This window comes from Telopea speciosissima, chromosome 8 (assembly GCF_018873765.1).
Source record: "Telopea speciosissima isolate NSW1024214 ecotype Mountain lineage chromosome 8, Tspe_v1, whole genome shotgun sequence".
Taxonomy (NCBI): Eukaryota; Viridiplantae; Streptophyta; class Magnoliopsida; order Proteales; family Proteaceae; genus Telopea; species Telopea speciosissima.
The window spans coordinates 25538185-25563286 of NC_057923.1; the positions used below are offsets into that span (position 1 = coordinate 25538185).

Sequence of the window (25102 nt, forward strand, 5' to 3'; positions counted from 1 at the left end):
GATCCAGTTCCTCTATTTTACTTTCAGTCTGGGAATGTATGCAATTTTGTCTGCTCCATTTCCTACCCGCTCCATTTCCCCAAGTTCCTCTAATAGAGGGGATGGACCCCACCCGGGCAGTGTATTCGGACAGGGGTAGGGTGGTCATTCTGCCCCCCCCCCCCCCGGCGCTCTATTAGCGGAACTTGGGGAAATAGACCTGCCAAGGAAATGGAGAAGATAAAGGTCCATTTGATCACAGTTAACAGATTTCACCAGCAGGAAAAGCAGGTAATATAAGGTAACTTACACAAATTTCTGTTTTCTGTGGCAATAAACACATTCCAAAGGTACCTGCCCAATGCAGCAGTTCTTTCACTTTCATCCTAAGAACCATCATCCTGAATCCGGCTAGCCAAGCAAATGAAACTCATAATGCCAAAACTGCAGTGTTCACCAAATTCTAGATCTCAGTTTCATTGTAGAGATTTAGAGAGAAAATTATGGCCACAAACCAAGTTGCAAAGAATTGCCTCACCCTTCAGTCACAAAGGCTTTTAAATACATTCATTGATTTCATTGAACAGGGTCCAGTAACAAACGCTACATCATCTCTCTCAAATTAACATATGGAAAGGAATAGAATAGAAATAGCATTGGATGAACTCAGGGTAATCCTACATGTATATATAAACACGTCAAGGTCGGAACACAAGTTGATATATAATATCTTAACTTGGAAGGTTGTCCGATCAAAAAGCAGTGCTTCCATATGCATGCACACCAGATGACTCATTGCCTACCCTTCTCTCACCTTGCCGTCGATTGGAGTTAGCTGCTGAAGGTGAGGCCCCACTGTTTTCACCTACCTCACACTTGCAGAGGGGACACAATGCATTAATCTTCAGCCACTTGTCCACACACTCCATGTGAAAGAAATGGGAACATGGCAACTCCCTCAGCTCATCATTGTCAGCGAATTTCGCCAAGCAAATGCAGCAGACCTGCAACCGTTTAAATACATTGTTAAGAACCAGAATATGAGAGTCTATATACATCTTAGCTAGCCATTCAGAAACGAATTTATAAAATATAGCTTTCTGAAGTTTCTCTGTTGTGGATTCAGTAATGTGCTTGGCGGATTCCTAACATGGTTACCTCTTCTATCTTTCTATTCAAGATTACAGGTCAGTTGCTGCTAGTTCTACACTCTCTGCCGCAACCCATTTTGCTGTTCTGATTCATTCAAGTTCTTATGGTTACTGTGCTGAGATGGCTATAAACTGGGACATCAGATTCTGTTATTTAACTCTCTGAAGTTCTGCTCCAAGATCTGAATTTTCTAATTGATATTGCCGCTCTAGTTCTGCTATTAGTTTTCCTAATAACACGGGACTTCTCCATATGTTGTGATCAGAATTCTGTAAAATTCTACAGTCCAATTCTTCTATTAGAATACACGAGTCAACCAAGGTACTGGACTGTTCTGAGTTCAAAATAGAAAAACTCTATATTCTGGTCTATATTCTGTCTGCGATCCCGTCTGTATTAGTCTGTAGCTGGATTTTTTTGGTTCGAGATTATTCTACAATAAATGCATTGTTAATCAAGAAAACCAACATTTCTGGCTTCAACATGTCACTTAAACCCAACGCCACTATAAAAGAGAGAATATAAGTGCATATGCCAAGCCAATACAAACATCAGTTAATGGCCAAAAGTAACGTAAATGACAGATTGTGCCAACAGATCAGTAACATTCTTGGGACAGCTCAACTAGGACTCATCTTACATGGGATCTGCTAAAATAAACCGGTTAAATGAGGAACATAACCAGAGTGAAAAAGATCGTGCCAGCAGATCAGTAACATTCTTGGGACAGCTCAACTAGGCCTCATCTTACATGGGATCTGCTCGAGTAAACTTGTTGAACAATGAGGAACGTAACCAGAGTGAAATGAAAATGATAAACCAACAGGAAAAATGCACTAGAAGGTTCCTAGAAAGCATTTTAGATGATGAATCATTCAGCCAAAGTCAGTAACAAATTTGCAGGTGGTTAGGGTAAACCACACTACCCTTTTTCCATCTCAGGAAAAGGAAAAAAGTGGGGGACGAAGGAAATGGCACTACACATACAACCTATCCTACTGAGATCCAAGACCATGATTGATTTGGTGGCATGACAATATGACATAGTCAGCACCCTGTTTTGCAACCCAGAATACAAAGTGGACCGATAGCAACCCATCATTTGACTATGTGAGAGTGCAGACCTGCAATCGTGACCAGTAGAGAAGAAGAGGGGAGACGATGGAGAAGAAGAAGAGAAGAGAGATCGATAGAGAGAGCCAGGAAAACTCCCTCATAATTAGAATCGTGAGGGGGACAATATTACTTATATTGACTAAAACAAATTACAAGAGTAAATACCTAAACTACCCTTAATATAGAAAATAAACTAGAAACATAAATAAGACAGAAATCAAACCAAACACCCCCCAGACTACTTAAATCTAATCGACATCCTTAACACTCCCCCTCAAGCTGGAGCGTAGACATCACCAAGAACCAGCTTGGAACAACCAACCAAGAACTGAAGTCGAAACAAGGCCTTCGTATACGTATCTCCAAGCTGAAACTGTGAACGAACAAATGGAGTGACAATGAGCTTCTTCTGAACAGCATCTCGACAAAATGACAATCAACTTCAATGTGTTTGATCCGTTCATGAAAGACAGGGTTGTTGGCAATGTAAATAGCAGCTTGGTTATCACAGTACATCTCCATGGGCTGATCACTGGAATAACCAAGCTCAATAAGGAATGAACGAATCCACATCAACTCTGCAGCAGTATGAGCCATGGCTCTGTATTCAGCCTCAGCACTGGAACGAGCTACAGTCGTCTGTTTCTTGCTCTTCCAAGTGACCAAATTTCCTCCAAAGAAAGTACAATAACCTGTGGTCGATCTTCTATCTCCATCAGAACCAGCCCAATCCGCATCAGAGAACCCAACCACGTTGGTATGACCATGGGGACAATACACTAATCCCTTACCAGGGGGGACTTTTGAGGTATCTTAGAATGCGATAGGCAGCATCCCAATGTACCTGCTTAGGGTTCTGCACGAACTGACTAACAACCCCTACAGCAAATGAGATATCAGGACGAGTAACTGTGAGATAAATAAGTTTACCAAACAAACGTCGATACTAATGTATGTCACCAAACTCTTTGTCATCAGAAGCACCAAACTTGATGTGGGGATCCATAGGAGTATCAATAGGTTTACAACCTAACATCCCTGTCTCATCAAGTAAATCAAGGACATACTTCCTCTAGGACAGGCTAAGACCTCGAGAGCAGCGAACAACCTCAATGCCAAGAAAGTACCTGAGGCAACCTAAGTCTTTGATCTGGAAATTATCATGTAAATAAGTCTTCACCTGTGCAATTCCAGAAGCATCATTACTAGTAACAATGATGTCATCGACATATACTGCAAGAATGACCACGTTAGACCCCTGACACCTAAAAAAAATAGAGTGATCAGAATAGCACTGAGAAAACCCATAACCAGCCACAACACTGCTGAATTTATCAAACCATGCACGGGGAGACTGTTTCAGTCCATAAATTGCCTTATGAAGGCGACAAACCCGGACACTATCCTCCCCCTGAGCAACATACCCAGGAGGTTGCTCCATATATACCTCCTCCTGGAGATCACCATAGAAGAAGGCGTTCTTCACATCCATCTAAAATAGAGGCCAATCAAGATTGACAGCCAAGGAAAGTATGATACGAACAGAATTCAAACAAGCAACAGGAGAGAAGGTCTCAAAATAGTCGACCCCATAGGTCTGTGTAAACCCTTTCGCAACCAAACGGGCCTTGAGCCGTTCCACAGTTTCATCTAGATTGTACTTAACTGTATACACCCAACGACACTTAACAAGATCCTTACCAGGTGGTAGATCCACTAATGACCAAGTCTTACGAGATCAAGGCATCCATCTCCACATCCATAGCATGTTTCCACCCCGGGTGAGACAAGGCAAGGGTATAAGAAGTGGGAAGAAAGGTAGAGTGTAATGTAGTAGCAAAAGCATGATAAGAAGTTGGGAGATGAGCAACAGAAACATAATTTGCCAATGGGTAAAGTGAACTATTTTGAGTGCAAGTATGAGTACCTTTGCGCAAAGCAATAGGACGATCATCAACATCTAAAGGAGGATCCGCAAGCAAGGACTCAGCTGGTGGAGGTAGAGGGGCAACAACAACATTTTGAGGCGGCACAGGCGGCGGCTGCTGTTGGGCCCGACGGTGATAAATCCGCAGAGGATTGGCAACCAACGGAAGAGGAGGAACAGTAGTAACAACTGGACCAACACCAGTATCAACAGGAAGATCAATATCACTGGGAGAACCAGGAAAATAAGGAGTATTTTCAAAGAAGGTCACATCAGCGGAGACAAAGTGTTGATGAGAAACAGGATCAAAACATCGATACCCCTTCTGGGTACGAGAATAACCAAGAAACAGACACTTGATAGCACTAGGAGACAATTTATCAAGGCCAGGGCGAAGAATATGAACAAAAAATTGGCAACCAAAAACACAAGGAGGAAGAGAGAAAGCAGCCCGCTCCAGAAAAACAACATTAAAAGGAATTTGATCATGAAGAACCGAGGAAGGCATGCGATTAATCAAGAAACAAGCAGTCAACACTGCATCAGCCCAATAGAGTTTAGGAACATTCATATGAAACATTAATGATCTAGTAATGTCTAACAAATGGCGGTTTTTGCGCTCCGCCACACCATTTTGTTGTGGTGTATAAGAGCAATTAGTTTGATGAAGAATGCCATTGTCAGAACAAAAGAAAAAGATCTCATGTTGAACCAGTTCCAAAGCATTATCAGTACGTAAAATTTTCAAATGAACACCAAATTGAATACGAATTTCATTATAAAATTATTTGAAAACAGAAACAAACTCAAATCTATCCTTCAAGAGGTACAACCATGTCATCCGAGAATGATCATCAATAAAACTGACAAAATAACGAAAACCCAATCGACTCTCGACCCTACATGGACCCCAAATATCAGAATGAACTAACTGAAATAAAGAAGTACTCCTAGACTCTAGACTCAAAGGAAAAACAGTACGATGATGCTTGCCAAGCTCATAAGCTTCACACTCAATACGGGAGACAGATTTGCAGCTAGGAACCAGATGTCGCAGCTTGGATAAGGAAGGATGTCCTAGCCGATGGTGCCAATGTAATGGAGAAACATCAGAAGAAGTAGCAACAGCTCCTGTTGGAGAAGTTGCCAAATCAAAATAATAGAAACCATCCTTCTCATGCCCGCCACCAATCGTCGTCCTCGTTGCGAGATTCTGGAAGACACAATGAGATGGATGAAATGTTATAGAGCAATTTAAAGATTTAGTTAACTGACTAACAAACAAAAGATTAAGAGGCAGCCTAGGTACATGAAGAACATTAATCAAGGAAAGATTAGATGATAAGGGGATATCCCCATGACCAGCAACAGGAATAAAAGATCCATCGGCAATGGAAATCCGAGATGAAGTAGACAACTGAGTAAAAGAGGAAAATAAATTAGGCTTACCAGTCATATGAGAAGAAGCACCGGAATCAATGACCCACGGAGAGGATGAAGAGGCGAAACATGCAGTAGTACCTGAGTGGGTGAGAGTAGCTGTAGGAGTAGAAGATGATGATGCCTCCAGTTGTTGAACTCGTTGTAACAGTTGAGAAACCAGGTCACTAGAAGTACTACCACCATCAGTAGGAGACCAATGATTAGTGTTAGAAGGATGCACAGAATCAGCCGCTCCATCAGAGACTGCGGCATTGGCAAACTGCTCACGAGCCCACTGTGGTTTGCCATGTTTCAGCCAGCATTTTTCAACAGTGTGGTTAGGACGACCACAATGAGAACACCATCGAGAACCACCATCACTAGAAGAGGAACCAGCAGGGTTCAAACCAGCCCCTCGACCACCAGAAACAGCCCCACGACCACGACCACGACCACCTCGAGAAGAGGTACCACCACCACGACTACGCCCTCCAGTAGAAGTAAAAAGGGCAAAATTATCCTTAGAGACAGGAGCTGCATCAGATTTGACCGTGGAAGGAGAAACAACCCTTTGTATGCGATGAAGCTTCATTCATAGACGGGATCTTCTCACCAGTCAATAATTGGCTTTTGACGATCAAGATCGAATCTAACCGAGAGGAACTTAGCAACAAGAAATTCAAAACGTTGAGCCTTAATCACAGCAGCATCAGTAAATATAGGCTAGTACACATTGAGTTCCTCCCACATGCCCTTCAAAGAGCTGTAGTATTCGCCAAGCGATTTTCCCTCTTGCTTGAAGGAGAAAAACTTTTCATACAAATCATAAATCCGTGAAAGATTAGTGTCTTGAGAATAGCTCTCCTTGAGTTCTTCCCAAACACCCTTGGCAGTTTTATGACACATCACGCTTGAGGCTATGGAGGGCTCCATGCTATTCCAAAGCCAGCAGAGGAGGGTTGCATTCTCAGCCATCCAATCTTCATATGTATCATCAGTAGAGGCTGGAGGAGTCATAGTAAGGTAAGACATCTTCCGGCGAGTAGTAACATATACCTCAAAGGCTTGAGACCAAAGAAAATAGTTCGAAGCACCATTCAACTTGGTGGTAGTAATCTGAACATTAAAGTGATCTGTAGGAGGCTTAGAATCAGCCATGATAACCAAGTAGATGATATCTCAAAGCTTGGACAGATGCAGCCAACAAATAGAACAGGTCAAAACAAATCGATTTCAACCAAAAAAACCCAAAATAGGGCAGAAAAACAGAGGACCCGATAACCTTGAGAGCAGCAGCCAAAAAAGGAGACCAATTTATGGCCAAATAATCACCAACAGCAGAGAATAAAACCCCAGACCAGCAGCCAATGTAGAGAAAAGAAAAATCCAGGAGAAGCAAAATCGATTTCCACAGGGTTTTTTTGTTTTTGGAAAATCGATTTCAGGTTGGGGTAGAAAACACTTCAACCATCAAACTTGCAGACAGCTAAACAGTAGCACAGCAGGGAACCCTAGTCCTTCATCATAATATGACTAGGGTTCAGGCAAAATAAGGCAGCATATGGTTGCTGTGGACCACGACAAGAGAGAACACAGAAAAGTCTTCAAAACCGCAGGAGAGGAGCAGATCGTGGATCAGAATTGCTGCTCTGATACCATGTGAGAGTGCAGACCTGCAATCGTGACCAGTAGAGAAGAAGAGGGGAGAAGATGGAGAAGAAGAGAAGAGAAAGATAGAGAAGAGAGATCGATAGAGAGAGCCAGGAAAACTCCCTCACGATTCTAATTAATTGAATCGTGAGGGGGACAATATTACTTATATTGACTAAAACAAATTACAAGAGTAAATACCTAAACTACCCTTAATATAGAAAATAAACTAGAAACATAAATAAGACAGAAATCAAACCAAACACCCCCCAGACTACTTAAATCTAGTCGACATCCTTAACAGACTATATATAGCACCCCATGGCCCAATTAACACATCAACTACAAGATCCCATTCCTTCAACATACAAACTAATCTGTTGGCTGTGTCAGACATAATCAGACTGTCCAAAGTAAATTTATTAAGCAGAAACTCACACCCGCCAACATAATATGAAACCATAATTAGCAACTCATCCAAAGGACTGGGGGAGAAGGTCAGAAAAAAGAATCCTGTTCCCATCAAAGGTGTTTAATAAATTGGCGTATGAAGGTCAACAGGCACATATGCCAGATCTGTCAGGAAAAGGTAAAAACCCATGACAAATTATGTATATTTAACACCACAATTTCTTGGCATATACTACAGAATACAGATATAGAAGCTCTAACGCACCTCTAGAAGAAAGAAAACTTACCGCATCTTCACCTGAAATTACACGCTCCTTATCAGTTCCAGCTGCCAAGATCCCACCATCACCCACTCCTTCTGAATTGATTTCCCGGTCATCACCATTTCCAGTTTTCTTTGACTTGAATTTGTAGGTCGGAAGAGCATTAATGGATTCTGGAGAGGCTCCTCTTGTTTGAGTCAGATCCTCTCGGAAGCCTAATATGGAAATTATACAAGGCAAGCAGCAGCAGATTGTTGCACAGAGAATAAAAGGCATGGCATACCCAATACAGCTAAAGGTAAGAAACACTATACACAACCTGCAAGAAGGCCAGGAGTTAGGTTAGTTGGTTAACTACTTTTATATAGGTTTTCAAACAAAGGAGATAATGTATTTGAGGCCATTTGATCAATACCTGTACAAGTTGGGAGCCTCAGAAGAAGAAGAGTGCCCTCCAAAAATCCACACATTACCGACTACAAACCACACTGCAAAGAAGCAATCTAAGGCCATTTTGAAGTGATCCACTAGCACACTCAGTCTACCAGGCGCAAACCATCTTCCACATCAATCAATAAAGGTGTTGTAGTTTAGGTTTGCAAACATCCAGATGTACAAAGATTAAAAACAAAAGAAATAAATAAACCAAAAAAAAATAGCATGAGGTTAAATATGACATTCGGAACAAAGCATAATGAAATAATACAGATTTTTCTGCAATAAAGAAAAAGAAAAAGGAAAACAAAAAAAAAAGAACTCTGACCCAAGGCACAGTGACTACTACTCAAAAATTCTTTACAGGACGCAAAATGAGATTAATATTAGAAATAGGAGAACCTCTAAAGAGATGTCCCTTGGTAGTAAATAAGCTACACACTAGCAGTCATTTAGAGCGAAGTGCAATGATGCTAAGAGGCTGCTTCTTATGCATCAAAATTGCACCAAACTTGAACTTTGCCCACGTGAATGACAATCCTCAGTCTGACTGAGAACATTAAAGACTATCTTTTAGCATCATTTAGTAAGCACCAGATCTGAGGTTCATGATCCTCAATGTGAAATATAATCCAAAATCTGACAACCACAACAATGAGTGGGTATATTTTTTACCAGTTTATTATCAACAGTCATCTTTTTTAAAGCTTCCTTTACTTAAAACACCTAAATTCCCCCCGCATGAATGACAATCCTCAGTCTGACTGAGTACATTAAAGACTATCTTTAGCATCATTTAAGTAGCACCAGATTTGAGGTTCCTGAACCTCAATTTGAAATATAATCCAAAATCTGACAACCACAACAGTGAGTGGGTATATTTTTTACCAGTTTATTATCAACAGTCATCTTTTTTAAAGCTTCCTTTACTTAAAACACCTAAATTGAGGAGAAGCATTGAAATTCCAATTTATAAAAATAAAGGTAATATTCAAAGCTGTAATAATTATAGAGGAAAAAAAATTATGAGCCATAATATAAAATTCTCTGAGAAAGTATTTGAGAACCCGCTTGAGACAATAAACTAATATTTTGGATAACCAATTTGGTTTTATGCCAAGAACTCAAGAAGATCAATCACAGAAGCTATTTATTTGCTTAAGAAACCAATGGAAAGATTTAGAGACTATACAATGGATCTTCATATGGTCTGTATTAACTTAGAAAAAGCTTATGATAGAGTCCATAGAGAGTTAATTTGGTAAGTGTTAGCGAAGAAAAGTGTTTCCAGTAAATATGTGGACATAATTACAGATATGTATAATGGTGTACTAACCAGTTTAAGAACTGTGGGGAGACAAGGTAGTGAATCCCCAATTACAATTGGATTACATCAATCAGTTTTAAGCACGTATTTGTTTGCGCTAATCATAGATGAACTGACTAGAGACATTCAAAATCAAATCCTTTGGTGTATTTTTTTGCTGATGATATTGTTTTGGAGGATGAAACAAAAGAAACGATAAATGCAAAGTTGGAATTATGGAGATCAAACTTGGAATCAAAAGGTTTTAAGATAAATAGAATAAAACCAGGGTACACACTGTGTAACTTTAGTAATACTAGGATTGAAAGTGGGGTAGTGAAAATTGATGATAGGGAGGCATAGGAAAGTGAAAATTTAAGGTACCTAAGTTCAATCATAATCAAAGGAGAAATAGAGGATGGTGTTGCACAAAGAATTAGAATATGGTGGATGAAATGGAGGGGTGTGTTTGGAGTGTTGTGCAATAAACATATTCACTTATTCACTTAAAATTCGAAGAAAAATTTTACAAGACTGTTATATGACCAACAATGATGTATGGAGTTGAATGTTGGGTAGTGAAAAAACAACATATGTACAAATTCAATGCGACTGAAATGAGGATGTTGAGATGGATGAGTGGTAAAACTAGAAATGATAAAATAAGGAATAAACAAATTATAGCTAATTTAGGAGTAACTCCAATCCATGATAATTTGCAAGAAAGTCGTTTGAGTTGGCATGGAAATGTGCAACAGAGGCCTTTGAGTGCTCCAGCATGGAAGGATAATTTGATTCAGATTGAAGCAGCTACAAGAGCTGGGAGTAAGCCTAAAATTATTCTAGGAGAAGCAAGGGAAGACATGCATAGCTTAGGAGTGGTAACACGTATGGCTTTGAATAGTTAGAGAAAAATGATTTATGTACCTGACCCCATTTAGTTGGCATAAGGCTGAGTCGAGTTGAGTTGTGTTTTATCAACAATCACCAAAATGAAGTTTCCAAGAAAATCCAATCTAGAAAATAGTAGAACACAAGATGTGAGGTTCATCCACATGAATGATAACCCTTAATTTGACGACTACAAAGGACTGGAAGCGTTTTTGCCGGATTAATCTCACCAGAAAAGCGATTTGATTCTAATTGAAGGAACTAAAAGAGCCAGGGGTAGACCTAAATTGACCCTAGTAGAAGTGGTGAGGAAAGACATGCATAGCTTAGGCCTTGTATCAAGTATGACCTCAAATGAGCTGATTGGAGGGTAAGGATCCCTATAGCCTAGGAGAAGTGATGATCATTATATGACAGTCAGGATAGGATAGGAATATCCAGAGATATACATTTTACTTGATCATTATGATGACCTGAATATCTTGCCCTATGGGTGACTTCCAACACCCGTCAAGTGAACCACTAGCAATCATAGTTGTCATGGCGTCGCCATATCGGCGCCATGGCGTCATATCGGTGGAGAAGTGGGCATATCGACCATCGATATGGATGATGTAAGAATATCGACCGATATGGCCTCCATGACGTCGCCATGGCGCTGCCATGGACGCCATACCACGACATATGGCCATATCGGGCGACATGGTTGTTTCAAATTATAAAACTTAATTTTTTAACGATAATTTTTTTAACCATTTTTTATTTTAATGCTTTTTCCTTAACATAAAAAAAATTAAAAAAACATCAAACAAAAAACACTAATACACTATTGACTAATACACAATCACATATTCACATCAGCAATTTTTATTTTTTTATTTAGATGGGTTGTTTATTAGCTTTATTCACTCAATATAAATTACATTCTTGTAATTGTTTTTTTGTTTTGTTACTTTTGTAGTCACTTTCATATGAATCATATCTCAACTCTCATGATTTTTCAATTTTATTATCAGCAAGACTATTGCTATCAATTATTTGATAATCCATGATTTCATATACACTGATGGATATTACACTTTCATGAATTAAACCATAATAGATTAGTAGTACACTTTCATGTTAATTTTTTATGTTATAGGGCATATATTATAGCATACTAAATGACATTAAAAATAGAGAAAATAAAAAATAAAACATGGTCGATATGATCGCCATGGCGGGCAACATGTCGATATATCAACATGACACCCCTCCACCGACTTGGATCGCCATGACGACGTGACAACTATGCTAGCAATGTCACTATCTTGATCCTGAAGGATAGATTGTAATGATGCAATAGGTTGTTTTTCTAAATTTATCATTCTAGTAATTGAAAATCAAGATATTATGATTAATAAGCATGTATTATTTACTCCTCTTCAGTTGCACCATAACCTGTTACAGTTCCAAACATGCTGCTTTTGACTGGCTCCAATTTCACCGATTGGCACGAGCAACTTATTATTTTTTGCTGCTATGGATCATGATCTGGCTTTACGCACTGACAAGTCAGTTGTTCTTAGTGCTCATAATACTACTGATGAGATCTTTTATGAGAAATGGGAACGTTGGAATCGGCTGTATTTGTTCTACATGAAGATGTCTATCTCCAAGACTATCAAAGGTTCCACGAAGACTTCTGATAGTTCCAAGGTATATCTGACCAACATTGTGAGCCATATTTTTCAGCAACTAAATCTTTGGCAAAAACTATGATGGTCCAATTGATCACCATGAAATAAAATGGAACTAATGGTATAGGGGACCATATTAATGAGATGCTCATATAACTACACAACTAAAAACCCTAAAACATAAAATTAATGAACCCTTCCTAATTCAATTCATTCTGACTTCACTTTCTCAGAAATCGGACCTTTTAAGACCCATTATAATACAAATAAAGATAAGTGGACTCTAAATGAACTTCAGGGCATGTGTGTCCAAGAGGGAATGAGACTGAAGGAGTAAGGGAGTCAAGTGACCAACTTTGTAACCAAACCAGACCAAAAGAAAAAGAGGAAACTTTAAGAACAGTAAGAAGGTCGGACATCAAAGAAGAAAGCAACAATCCACAAAATGATAAGGAGAAAAAGCCCGACAAATTGAAGTGTTTCTTCTGTAAGAAGGTCGGACATTTTCAGAAAGATTGTCAAAAATGCAAGGCTTAATTTGAAAAGAAGGATACTGATTTTATCCTTATATATTTTGAAACAAATCTTGTTGATATTCCTTGTAATACATGGCTGATTAATTCTAGAGCTACTGTTCACATTTCAAATCCATGCAGGGATTTCTTACAACCCGGAGTCTAAACCAAAGTGAGTGTTGTCCACATTTGAAACCAGATGGAGTCTAAAGTTCGAGCGATTGAAACTTACAGACTCATTGTGGACACCGGATTTTAGTTGGACCTAATGGACACATTATTGTCTCTTTTGGATTTGTTGAGAACACATTTGACAACCGTATATATCTGAAACTCAGTGGGAGCAAGTTTATATTTCTGGTCCTATATGTGGATCTCAGTGGGAATCCCTTAGTTAGCAAGATTGAGTTTCCTTTATTAAATCCAAGTCTAATATTAAGATATACTTTGGCCAACAAGTTATGGTCGCATGGAAAAAATAATTAGAAAATTAATAAATTAATTAATTAATACAATCTCCTACTTGAACCATATGACCACATAATGATGATCTCAACATAATCTAGATTTAAAAATCATGTTGTAGTAGAAAATAAACCAAAATCTGCTTCCATAGTAGGAAGTAGACACACAAGTTTGCTTCTTGGACTTCTAAGAAATTGCTCCACCAACAAATAGAAAGACATATCTTGATGTGGACTTTCTACTGTTGAGGCAACCTATATAATCATAGTTTGTATATCCAATCCTGTCCAATTATTCAGATCCTCTATAAGCAAGCATGTGCTATCTTGTTACTTTTCAAATACCTCATAACCTTCTTCGTTGCCCTAATGATCCATACCAGGATTACTAACATATCTGCCTAAAATACTAACATAACTGATGTTCGAACAGGTGCAAATCATAGCATACATGAGAGTCCCTACTACAGAAGCTAAACCCATATCCTTCATTTTGAAGTTCTTAGAAGAACGATTTTGTATCACTCAACAAACCAAAGGTCATTACTAGCAAGTAAGATGTCATCCACATATAGGACCAGAAGTATAAACTTGCTCCCACTGAGTATCAGATATATACACCTGCCAAAGGTGTTCTCAACAAATCCAAAAGAGACTAATGTGATTGAACTTAATATACCATTATATTGAAGCTTGTTTAAGTCCACATATGGATTTCTTAAGTCTACACACTAGATTATCCTTTCCTTGTTCATAATGAGCCACCAAAGCCAAAATGATTCGAAGAGAATCTTTCTTAGATAAGAAGGTCTTATGGTAGTCAATGCCTTCTTTCTGAGTGAAATCCTTTAAAACTAATATGGCTTTAGGTCGTTTAACATTACCCTTCGAGTCACGTTTGGTCTTAAATACCCATTTACAACCAATCGCCTTAAAACCTATAGGTAGTCCAACGGGTTTTCAGACATCATTGTCACTCATGGATTTCATTTAATCTTTTATTGCATTTATCCATTTAAGATAATCATTAGCATTTATAGCCTGTGAAAAATTAATTGGGTCATCCTTGATCCCTATATCAAACTCTGATTTTTAGAGATATACTATATAATCATCCGGAATGGCAAACCTCCTAACCCTTTAAGGTCTTTCCTGAATTTTTGGTTGAGGTACATTCATAGTATTCTCTGTGACAACTTCATGGACTGGTACATCTTCTGTAATTTGATGTTCCACAAGATCATTATCAGTAGTGATTTGTGGGCATAGTTGTCACGACGTCTAGGCGATTCAAGATGTTGGAGAGGGGACAAAAGCAAGGCACCTGGACGCCTAGGTGTTGCCTAGGCGACACCTTGACAACTATGTTTGTGGGACAACAATACTTTCAAGATGTCCTGGTATCGGTAGAGAAATCTAATGATCCTCATACACCACATTCGTGATTTATCACTCTCATGATGTTGTCATCCTCTAAGAATCTAGTAGTTCATGTTTCAACAATTTTGGTACTATGCGAAGGTGCATAAAACCTATAGCCCTTTGACCAATGACAATAACCAATAAAATAACAACTTATGGTTTTAAGGTCAAATTTCCTTTCATGCAAATTGTACAATTTTGCTTCAACAAGACAACCCCATACATGAAAATGTCATAAACTAGGTTTCCAACTAGCCCACAACTCATAAGGAATTTTTGGAACTGATTTATTAGGAACCCAGTTTAAGATTATACACAGTTGTCTTTAATGCCTTTCTACAAAAATTTTGACAATGAGGAGTTACTCATCATGCTACTTACCATTTTCATGAGGGTACGATTGCGTCTTTCTACAAAGCCATATAGTTCAGGTGTACCATGAGTTGCGTACTAGGACATTAAACTCTTCAACTTGAGGAATCGGCAAATGGTCCTTACTTTGCCTAGGTCTATATGCCTACCATGGTATTCACCCTTCTATCAGATCTCAAGGTCTTGATCTTTCTGTCTAACTTATTTTCAACTTCAACACAGAACACTTCAAAAGCACTCAAGGTGCCAATCTTTTCCTTTAACAAGTAGACATAAAAATACCGTGAATAATCATCAATAAAGGTGATGAAATACTTTTCACCAATAATACAAGGATTTAAGTGTCCACAAATATCAGTATGTACAAATTCTAGAAGCGTATCAGTTCTTGTAGCGGCTACTTTATTTGTGTTAGATTGCTTACCTTTAACTCAATCTATACAAGTAGTGAAATCAGTAAAGTCAAGATTTGACAATATTCCATCCTTCATTAATCTCTCCATTTTAGGTCTAAGAATATAACCTAATCGTCTATGCCATTAGGTTGAGGAATCATCATTGTTGGATTTACGCTTTGATCCAATATTCCCATGCAGAAATAGAATGGATCTTTCAAAAAGGTAATCCAAATTAGGTTTATAAAGAGCATCACATAAATATCTAGAACAAACTAAATTATTATCTTTAAAACATTGACATTATTACCAAAGTTAAAATTCATCCTTCACTACCAAGTCTAGATAAAGAAACTAAATTTCTAAAAACTGAAGGAACATAAGAGTATTTATTAGGTCCAACTGAAATCTGGGATCCATAACGAGTCTGTTAGTGCCAATTGCTCGAACTTCAGACTCCATCTGATTTTCCATGTAGACAACACTCTCACTTTGGTTTGGACTATGGATTGTAAAAAATCTTTGCATGGAATTTAATATGTGAACAATAGCTCAAGAATCAATCCATCAAGTATTATAAGAAACATCAATAAGATTGGTTTGAAAACATACAATGATAGAATAATTACCCTTCTTTTAAACCAAGCCTTGCGTTTCTGACAATCTTTCTAAAGATATCCGACCTTCTTACAGAAGAAACACTTCAATTTGTCGAGCTTCTTCTCCGTGTCATTCATCTCCTTGTCATCATTTTGTAGATTGTTCGTTTTCTTCTTTGATGCATTATTCTTCTTAAAGTTTTCTCTCTTTCTTTTGGTCTAGTTTGATACAAAGTTGGCCACTTGACCCTGATATAGGACAATTTCAATGGATTGACCCGAACCCATTTGTGAACCCAGACCAAGATGAACCGGGTCAGATTTGGGTCTTTTAGATTTAGTAATATCTTGGGAATTTATTTTATTTAGCAAGATAATATCTTTTATTTTGGGTAGGGAGATAAGATTGTGTTTTCGATTTCTTGGTTAGTAAGTTTCCATTTTATTTTCTTTAAATAGGGCTGTAATCCACAGTATTTGAATGCAAGAATAAATTAAAGAAAAAGTGAGAGTGCGTGTGCACACCTTCCCCCCTTCCCCTCCTTCTGCTGCGTCTCCTTCTCCCCCTTTCTTCTGTGTGATTTCTTCCCAACCCCTCTGGTTTCTCCTTCTATCTCCTTCAATCCTCTTCTCGATTCCTATCACATTATTTGGTATCAGAGCCGAAGGATCCCATCTTCTTCCTTCGCTTGTGATCTCTTTCCCCCATTTTATTCTTCTCCCTTCTTTGTCTTTCCTATTCCCTCTTTCCAGTTACAGTTCTGCGTTACAGTGAAAAAAATATATATTTTCCATCGATTCCTGCTGCACCCGCCAACCCCTTTCTCCTACCCTCCATGTCCCCACCTTCTTCCCGCTGTGAAGCACCCATCCATTCGATTCCCACACCAAAAAAAAAAAAAAAAGGCAACCCCATCCCCACCGTCCAACTGGAACCCTACCCCAACCCAACAACCTATCGACTTCAGTGAAACCACATCCCATTCAGCCAAAAAAAAAAAAAAAAAACCCTGTGTGTTGAGAATAGAGAAGCCAAACCAATACCCCAACTTTAAAGCACTAGTTAGGGAAATTCAAGCTGAGCTGTGTGCCAGCAGAGAAGCTCGAGAAGCTCACACTGATAACCTTCGTACCCTCGAGCGTAACATCAATACCCTTACCAAGAGGCTTACTGTTGTGGAAACATCAGTCCCATGCATTGATAGGCAGTCGAACCCCGATGAACATGATGATGCCTACTCTAGGCGAGCAAAGCCCTTGAATTTCTGAATCTAGATCTTCTTCGGCTGAGAGATATCGACTCGACACCAGATCTGGTTCTGCAACTGCGCCAGATTTTATTGCAGCAGCGTACTTTGATATTCCGCTTTCTATTCAAAGATTGGAAGTTCGAGATTACATAACTCTAGGCAAAAGCGACCTCGTCCTAAAGTTTCTGGCCCATCCGAGACCAAACGAAGGAGTTCTCTCCTTCTGCTCCTGGGTTTTCCGCCATGGATTTCAGCTGAAGGAAGAGACGATTTCTCTTTTGTGCCTTATTTTAATACCTTACTTTCCAGTAATACCCCTCACCTATCCCCATATTCCTGTTTGTCCTATTTTAGTTTTTAGTTCCAAGTCTACCCCCCATCTCTCACGTGTCATCCAGAATTTTAGTTGAATCTCCATAATTACAAATCTGCCATCCATTTAACAATTTCAGTTTAATTACAATTCTGCCACCCACTTTTAAACTTCATTGTATTTCCAATTGTGCCATCAATGTTCTCCAAACCACCACCCAACCGAATTCTTTTAGTTACAATCCACCAGCTGCTCTATCCTATAACTGTGAAAGTGTTGCAGCAAGTGTTTTCTCCTCATGGATTTGTTGAAAAGATCAAGATATTCCATCAGTCTGCTATTGCTTATGTCCAGTATCAGTCACTCCTGAGTGCCGTTTCAGCAAAGAATATTCTTCAAGGCCGTAATATTTATGATGATTGTTGTGCACTGAACATCCAATCTTCATGCCTAAATGAGTTACAAGTGAACTGCAATACTGAATGGTCATGGGATTTCACGAACAAATCAACACAGGATAAAGAGCTCTCGAGACTTGAACGGTTGGATCATTTGATTGGAGAGGTCTTGAAAAATCTTCCAATTACCCATGAAATGCAAATGGCTGCCCCACCTGCTAATAGGACAGTCCCGGAAGAGCCTGACGTTGAAGCAACGTTGATTGAGAATGAAGAAGTTTCAGTAATTTCTGTCTTCAAGGAAGATCCAGCCCGCGAAGTCCCTGTTACCGACACTCATGTGGAAGATGTCGAAAGCAATACGGTCGCATTAGTGGACACTGAGGTCGAAACCAAGGGACTTGGCCCTTTAACAACTGTGATGATCATGACTAGCCAAGAGGATCCTAAGGAGCTTGAGATTGACACTATGGAGGTCAAGAACACAATGGAAGGCGACACATATGACCCTATGAATACGTCCGACGACGTTAAGGTTGGGCACGTAAAATTCGTCATCCCCTTGAAGTACTTTGAGAACTATCATCCTTGTCTTTACGATTACATCCGTACGTTCACCCAATCCAAGCCGTTGATCGTGGATGTTGATCACGTGGTGTTGATCCTCCCCTTTTTTAAAACTCGTGGTCGAGTTTTTCTCAACATTGGGAGAGTTGATGCAAGACAATTTCAATGGATTGACCCGAACCCGTTTGTGAACCCAGATCAAGATGAACCGGGTTAAATTTGGGTCTTTTAGATTTAGCAATATTTTGGGAATTTATTTTATTTAGCAAGATAATATCTTTTATTTTGGGTAGGGGGATAAGATTGTGTTTTCGATTTCTTGGTTAGTAAGTTTCCATTTTATTTTCTTTAAATAGGGCTGTAATCCACGGTATTTGAATGCAAGAATGAATTAAAGAAAAAGTGAGAGTGCGTGTGCACACCTTCCCCCCTTCCCCTCCTTCTGCTGCGTCTCCTTCTCCCCCTTTCTTCTGTGTGATTTCTTCCCAACCCCTCTGGTTTCTCCTTCTATCTCCTTCAATCCTCTTCTCGATTCCTGTCCCACATTAGACCCCCTTACTACTTCAGTCTGATTTCCTCTTAGGAGACGCAAGCTCTAAAGTTCATTCAGAGTCCACTTATCATTATTTGTATCATAGGGGATCTTAAAATATCCAAATTTCTGACGAAGTGATATCAGAATAAACTTAACTAAGAAGGGTTCATTAATTTTAACTTATAGGGTTTCTAGTTGTGCAACTATGTGAGCCATTTCATTAATGTAGTCCTCTATACCTTCTAGTTCCATTATACTTCATGATAACCAATTTAGCCATCAAAGTTTCTGCCAAGGATTTATCTGCTGAATCAAAATGGCTCTCAATGTTAGTCAGATATACCTTGGCACTATCAGAAGTCTTTTTGGAACCTTTGATGGTCTTGGAGATAGACATCTTCCTGTAGAGCTGACATAGCCGATTCGAATACTCCTACTTTTCATAACAGATCTTCTTATTAGTAGTACTCTGAGCAGTGAGAGCAGCCGGCTTGTCAGTATGTAAAGACAGATTATGATCCATGGCAGCAAAATAATAAGTTGTACATGACAATCAATGAAATTGGAGTCAGTCAAGAGCATAGTACAAAAACTCGTTTCGTCTCGGTCGAGATTTCGAGTTTCTCGGTTGAGTTGAAACAAAATGCAACATCGAATTGAAAAAATGCAATATTTCAAAATTTTCGGTCGGAAAATTTCGGTCATCTAGTTTCGAAATCTCGGTAATTTCAGTCATCTCGTTTCGGAAATTTCGAAAATCTTGGTCATTTTGGAATTTTACACCTATAGAAAAATCCTATATTTTGACGAAATTTCGATATCTCGGAAATTTCGGAAATTTCGGTCAGACCGAAACACCGAAACGAAACGAGATTTTAAACCTTGGTCAAAAGCGGCACATTGTTTGGAACTATAACAGGTGATGGTTCAACTAAAGAGGAGCAAGTAATGCATGCTTATTATTCATAATATTTTGAGTTTCAATTACTAGAATGATAAATTCTAAAAAACAAAAACAACCTATTGCATCATTACAATATATTCTTTAGGATCGAGACAGTAACATGCTAGTGGTTCACTTGACGGGTGTTGGAAATCACCCAATAGGGCAAAATATTCAAGTCATCATAATGATCAAGTAAAATGTATACCTTTGGATATTCTCATCCTATCTTGACCATTAAACTATCACATACAAATCAACGCAGTTTAATCAAGAATGTATACCTTGGATATTCTCATCCTATCCTAACTGTGACAAAAAGATTACCACCTCGAATAGAGTTGATTGGAGGGCACGGAGCCAAGGATCCATTTAGTTGGGATAAGGCTGCATTTGTTTCGTTGTACTCTCACCAGAAAATAGTTTAAAAAACAAACTCTAGCATGAAAATTTAGATTCTTATGGCAAAATTACATGAATGGTTTCCAAAGAGAAGCCTAGAATAAATCACAATTTTATAGGTACCATACACCATATATAATCCCCCTTCTCTTGTTATATGACCAGTTGTTGACCTTATTTAAAATTAGTAGGGTAGAGGTTAAAAGTAGGATGACCTAATTATAGAAATTAATAGAATAAATAAGTTGTTGCAAAGGATTTCTCTCCCTCCCTATTCTTCTTTGGTTTCTTTAATTGCCTCTTTGCAGGGGTGCGGGGTTGTGATGGTGAGGAACCTCCACTACTCCTGCAATTCCTCCCCCTCTTTCTCAAACCATTATCTTTGTCTTTCATAAGAATTCATGAAGGGTTTTCTTTTCTTTCATCTTCCCCTTCTCTTGTCAAATCCAACAATCATTGCTTCGTTGATAACTTGTTGACAGTTGAAGACCACAAATTTACAGTAAAGCATTTGATACAAGACATTACACACCATCAAAAAGCAAATATTTTTGTATTAAAGTAGCGAATGAGAAAAAGAACTGAAAAATAATTACTTCTTTCAATGTCTAAATTCCCACCATAAAAAAGAACCAATTTCTAACAAAATAACAAAGACAAGAACCCTAAATTGAAATAATGGTTGTTAACGCACCTGGCAACTTGATTCAAGTTGTCAATAGATTGCCTAGGCAACCAACTTCCTGTTAGTGCCCATCTAATTCATGAGTTAGTTGTTCCATGTCCCCCAAGTGACTGGGCACCAAGTAGAGCTTTCAAAACACTACCATAGATATACCATATACTTCAAAAGACGTATATAAAAGCATTTAGAATAGAAACTTGTGGAAGTCTCTTTTTGCTTATGAAAAGAGAAGAGAGATCTATTTAAAACTTAAAGTAATACCTAATACATCTAAAAACTGGTAAATTTTGTATTTCCTATGATTATTAGCCATTAGAATGATGACCATAACCTCATTAGTAAGCATCTGATAGGAATTGTTAATATACCATAGGTACTTCATCGGGATCAATGGAACTGCTAAAGACAAGGAAATTTTTTAAGGCCTTCTCTAGTATGACTGGTGATGTATTTACTTATAAGGAGGATGCAGGGATCATAATGATGAGTTGAATCTCATACCATCTAACACAATTCAGACATTAATTAACCAACTTTTGAACAATGAAGTGCACCTTTAACATGTGTCAAGTTTGGATGAGCTGTGGCAACATTCTACTAACTGCTAAATTATCTCTGACTGCAGTTTTTAAATAATGTAAGTGACACAAATTGCTTCCTTCGGAATCCAAGTTAAACAGCCAAGCTGAGTTCACCTAAAGTTTTTGTCCTGGAACTATCTCATTGGCTCAGTGAAAGCTTTTCCAACTTGAATACTATGCAAGAAGTATGAACGTTGAAACATCTTGACAATATTTTAAGCCTGCAACAGGTCACAAGGCACAATCTATGCGATAACTGCAGATAGATAAGACAAATTTGATTTGATTGAGACTACACAAAGTGTGTCTCAAACAATATGCATGTAGTTTCCCATTAAGAATAATAATATAATAGCTGATCATCTGAAGACTAGAAAGGATTGAATCAGTTGGGAAAGTAAACCAACATTGTCAGAGATGTCCAACCTTGAACTGTCAAAAGCAATATGATACTCGCCCAAAACAGAATCATATGTATTTCCAGCAAAAAGATTTTTTCTGGAGTAACGTCGGCAGGAGCAGGGGCACATTATTGTGACAGTGCCAGTGGGAGTCGTACCCTAGACCTGGGAGTCCTGCCTTCATCTCTTATGCTATTAACATATAACTAATGACAATCTTACTATGAGAGAGAGAGAGAGAGAGAGAGAGAGAAACAGCACTCCTATGGAAAAGTTGTAATTGAATTTCATTTCTGACTTCTCAGCAAAGGAGATAAAAGAGAACATTATAAATCACTCCAAGCAATATAGATAACATCATAAACAGTATACCCATGCATATTTCAAACAAGACAGAAGTTGCTCCACATTCAAAGGAAATGCCACAGGCCCACAACGGCAACAGCAACAACTTCCACTGGTACAGGGAGGGGGAGGGGACATGCAGAAATGAGAACAAAGAAAAAAGTAGTACCTCAAATTTGGGGTGGCTGTAACTGTGGTATGTTGATCTTCACCTTCTGAGGAATGAGTAACTGAGATAGCAGTGTAAGACGTTGGTTCTGAGGGGTTGCTGCTCTGAGAAGTTCCCTGACGTGGGTGTGCTGAATCTTGTGTACTGCCCTGGTTGTTGCGATGACGGTAACGCCAATAAAGAAGAGGCAAGGTTGCAACACATCCGGCTGCATAACCCACAACCCACTCGAATAATGGTGCTTGTGGTTTCTCATCTCTTGACAAAGATAAAACAACAATGGATGCAACAATCTGGCTCACGGTGACTACCAGCTCGAAGGAAATCCACAAACCAGAATTCAATGGGCTCCTATGGCGACGGCCATACCCATCACCTCTTCTAATGGAAGAGGTGTTTCTGGTGTTTGACCCATTTGAGGAAGATTGAGAAGTGGGGGCATGTGTGCCACTTGAAGGTCTGTCTTCATGGTGTGGCAGGTCAAGGGAAGGCAAAGGATCACTGTGAGATGAGCCAGATGAGGACGCATCACCACCCCTCCCAATGACTATAACATGTTCTCTGTCACTTTGGCTATCTGGACGCTCCATTAACAAAGGGAATCGGTCAGCTTGGCCTTCACGGTGTGGTTCTAGTGAGGGAACGGCCATCTAAGTCCACCAGCAAAATTGGAATTAAACAAAGCATAGAATGTTAGTTATAGATTTCTGTCTTTCTGGAGCTCTTCCGCCCTGCCCTTCTTAAACAAATTTTGAACTTGTGATATAAGCTCACGATCTCATACAGAACAACCTGCATTTAGCCAAAAAATATGCAGAAAGTCAACATTTTCACCTGTTAGATACATGCTTCAATAGATCATACTTTTTATTTACCTTAAAAAACATAGCAATTCCATAAGGAGGCACACTCCTACAGAAAAACCCTTGAAAGAACTAGAAAATAAAGGCAATGCTCTCATAATAAAAACTTAAAAAGCCAATAGGATACTACAATAGACCATAACTTCATACTCAGGGCATAATTTGTGTCAACTTGGAAAGAAATGGTTTCAATGAGGCTACCACAGCATCTCAGCACAAATCTTCTTTACCGATAATGACTGCTTTATATTCATTACTAAAATATGGATATAGTAAACATGGCGTCTCTTAGTTCAATATGGAGGGGACTATATTTCTAGTTCCACTAATGAAACTAGTCTGAATCAAGAATCTAGATGAGTCCATTTTAAAATCAGTATATGTATAAAGACGATTTGAGAAATCAAGATTAAATGATCTTATTCAGGTGGAAAAAGAAAAGCAACATCTGATTTAAAGTATATTTTTATTATTCCACCACTTCACCATTACAGTAGCCAGTTAGTTGGCCTCATAGAGTTGCAAATACCAACCTAAAAAAAAAAAACAAATTACTGCCTCTAAGGAGATGGACAAAAAGAGCAGAACACCAATTGAAAAGAAATTAATTCATAAAGAAAGAATACATAATAGATTCCCTTGCCACTGACCAATTCAGGGAAGTGCACTATATATATGCTAAAAAGATGAAGCAAGAGAAGACACAATCCCACAAAGGGGAACCATAAAATAATCAAGAACACCTCAAATTCAGCAAAATCTCAACCTCACAAAATGAACATAGAATAGTAAAAAAGAAAAATCTCCACGCACGGTCAACCCACCAACAGTGACTGGCCAGAAAATTCAACCAAATGAAACCCAGACCTAATACAAGCTCGTGAACAAAACCCATAATCCAGTTCCAGCTCTTTCTTCTAGACAACAGATCAAACGGAAACCCTCCAAAGTGCGAGGCCTGACTGACTCAGAGAGCTTAAAGAGTTAACCGATCAAACACTGAAGACAACGAACCGATTCGAGCACCAAATTTAACCAAACACACAAAGATGCAAGTATTAACACAGCCCAATTGATGAAAATATCAGAAAAGAAAACCCTAGATGAAAAAGAGGGTTTTGAATCCGTTTGTTCAGGAAGAACAAAAATAAATAAATTGCAAATAAGAAATAGAAAATTAAAAAAAAAATTTACAATGAGTAGTTGTCACTAACCAGACCCGATTGAAGAGATAGTAGAGAGGAGAGAATCGGATAGGCTCTTAGGTCTCACACGTTCTTCTCTTTCAACCCTTTCCCTGGCTCTTCTGTTCTTCAGAAATAACGTCAGCTTTCATCCTCCATTGCTTCACAGAGTCGTCTTAGAATAAGAGAGAGAGAGAGAGAAAGAGATTTGATTACCAAAAATAAAAAAGATAAAGAGATTTTTCTTTTTTCTTTTTTTATTATTATTTTTTTTTGTTTTATGAAAGATTTTTCTATTTATTTGCTTCGTGATATTTTTTATAAGAAATATTTGTTTTGGGTTACCTTTTCTTTGTTAAGGTTTAAATTAAGAGAAAAGAATAAAGTACAGACGGTAATATTCTATAAAATTATGAGAATTCTCTATACCGTTTGATCAGGTATGATCTTACGGTCTGAACATCTCTT

General features: G+C 38.5%; 1 protein-coding gene across 2 annotated transcripts; it reads right to left on the reverse strand.

Annotated features, from left to right (window-relative positions):
- Nucleotides 1–418: 418 nt before the first annotated feature.
- On the reverse strand, nt 419–24840 carry LOC122671321 (E3 ubiquitin-protein ligase At1g63170-like). 2 transcript variants are annotated; one of them, XM_043868469.1, is made up of 6 exons: nt 24665–24840; nt 24275–24425; nt 22588–23379; nt 8336–8479; nt 7945–8239; nt 419–983 (listed from the first exon to the last, which is right to left on the reverse strand). In XM_043868469.1, exons 3-6 carry the CDS (start codon nt 23235–23237, stop codon nt 732–734), a joined length of 1341 nt encoding a protein of 446 aa, XP_043724404.1. In that variant the 5' UTR covers nt 23238–23379; nt 24275–24425; nt 24665–24840; the 3' UTR covers nt 419–731. The 2 variants fall into 2 exon arrangements, with proteins under 2 accessions (XP_043724404.1, XP_043724403.1); XM_043868468.1 differs by lacking the exon at nt 24275–24425.
- Between the last annotated feature and the right edge of the window lie 262 nt (nt 24841–25102).

Coding starts and splice junctions, on each gene's coding strand:
- LOC122671321 (XM_043868468.1), bottom strand. CDS start 23,237: ATGGCCGTTCCCTCACTAGAACCACACCGTGAAGGCCAAGCTGACCGA. Junction 8,480..22,587: donor ACAGCCACCCCAAATTTGAG/GTACTACTTTTT, acceptor TTGATGTGGAAG/ATGGTTTGCGCCTGGTAGAC. Junction 8,240..8,335: donor GAGGCTCCCAACTTGTACAG/GTATTGATCAAA, acceptor GCCTTCTTGCAG/GTTGTGTATAGTGTTTCTTA.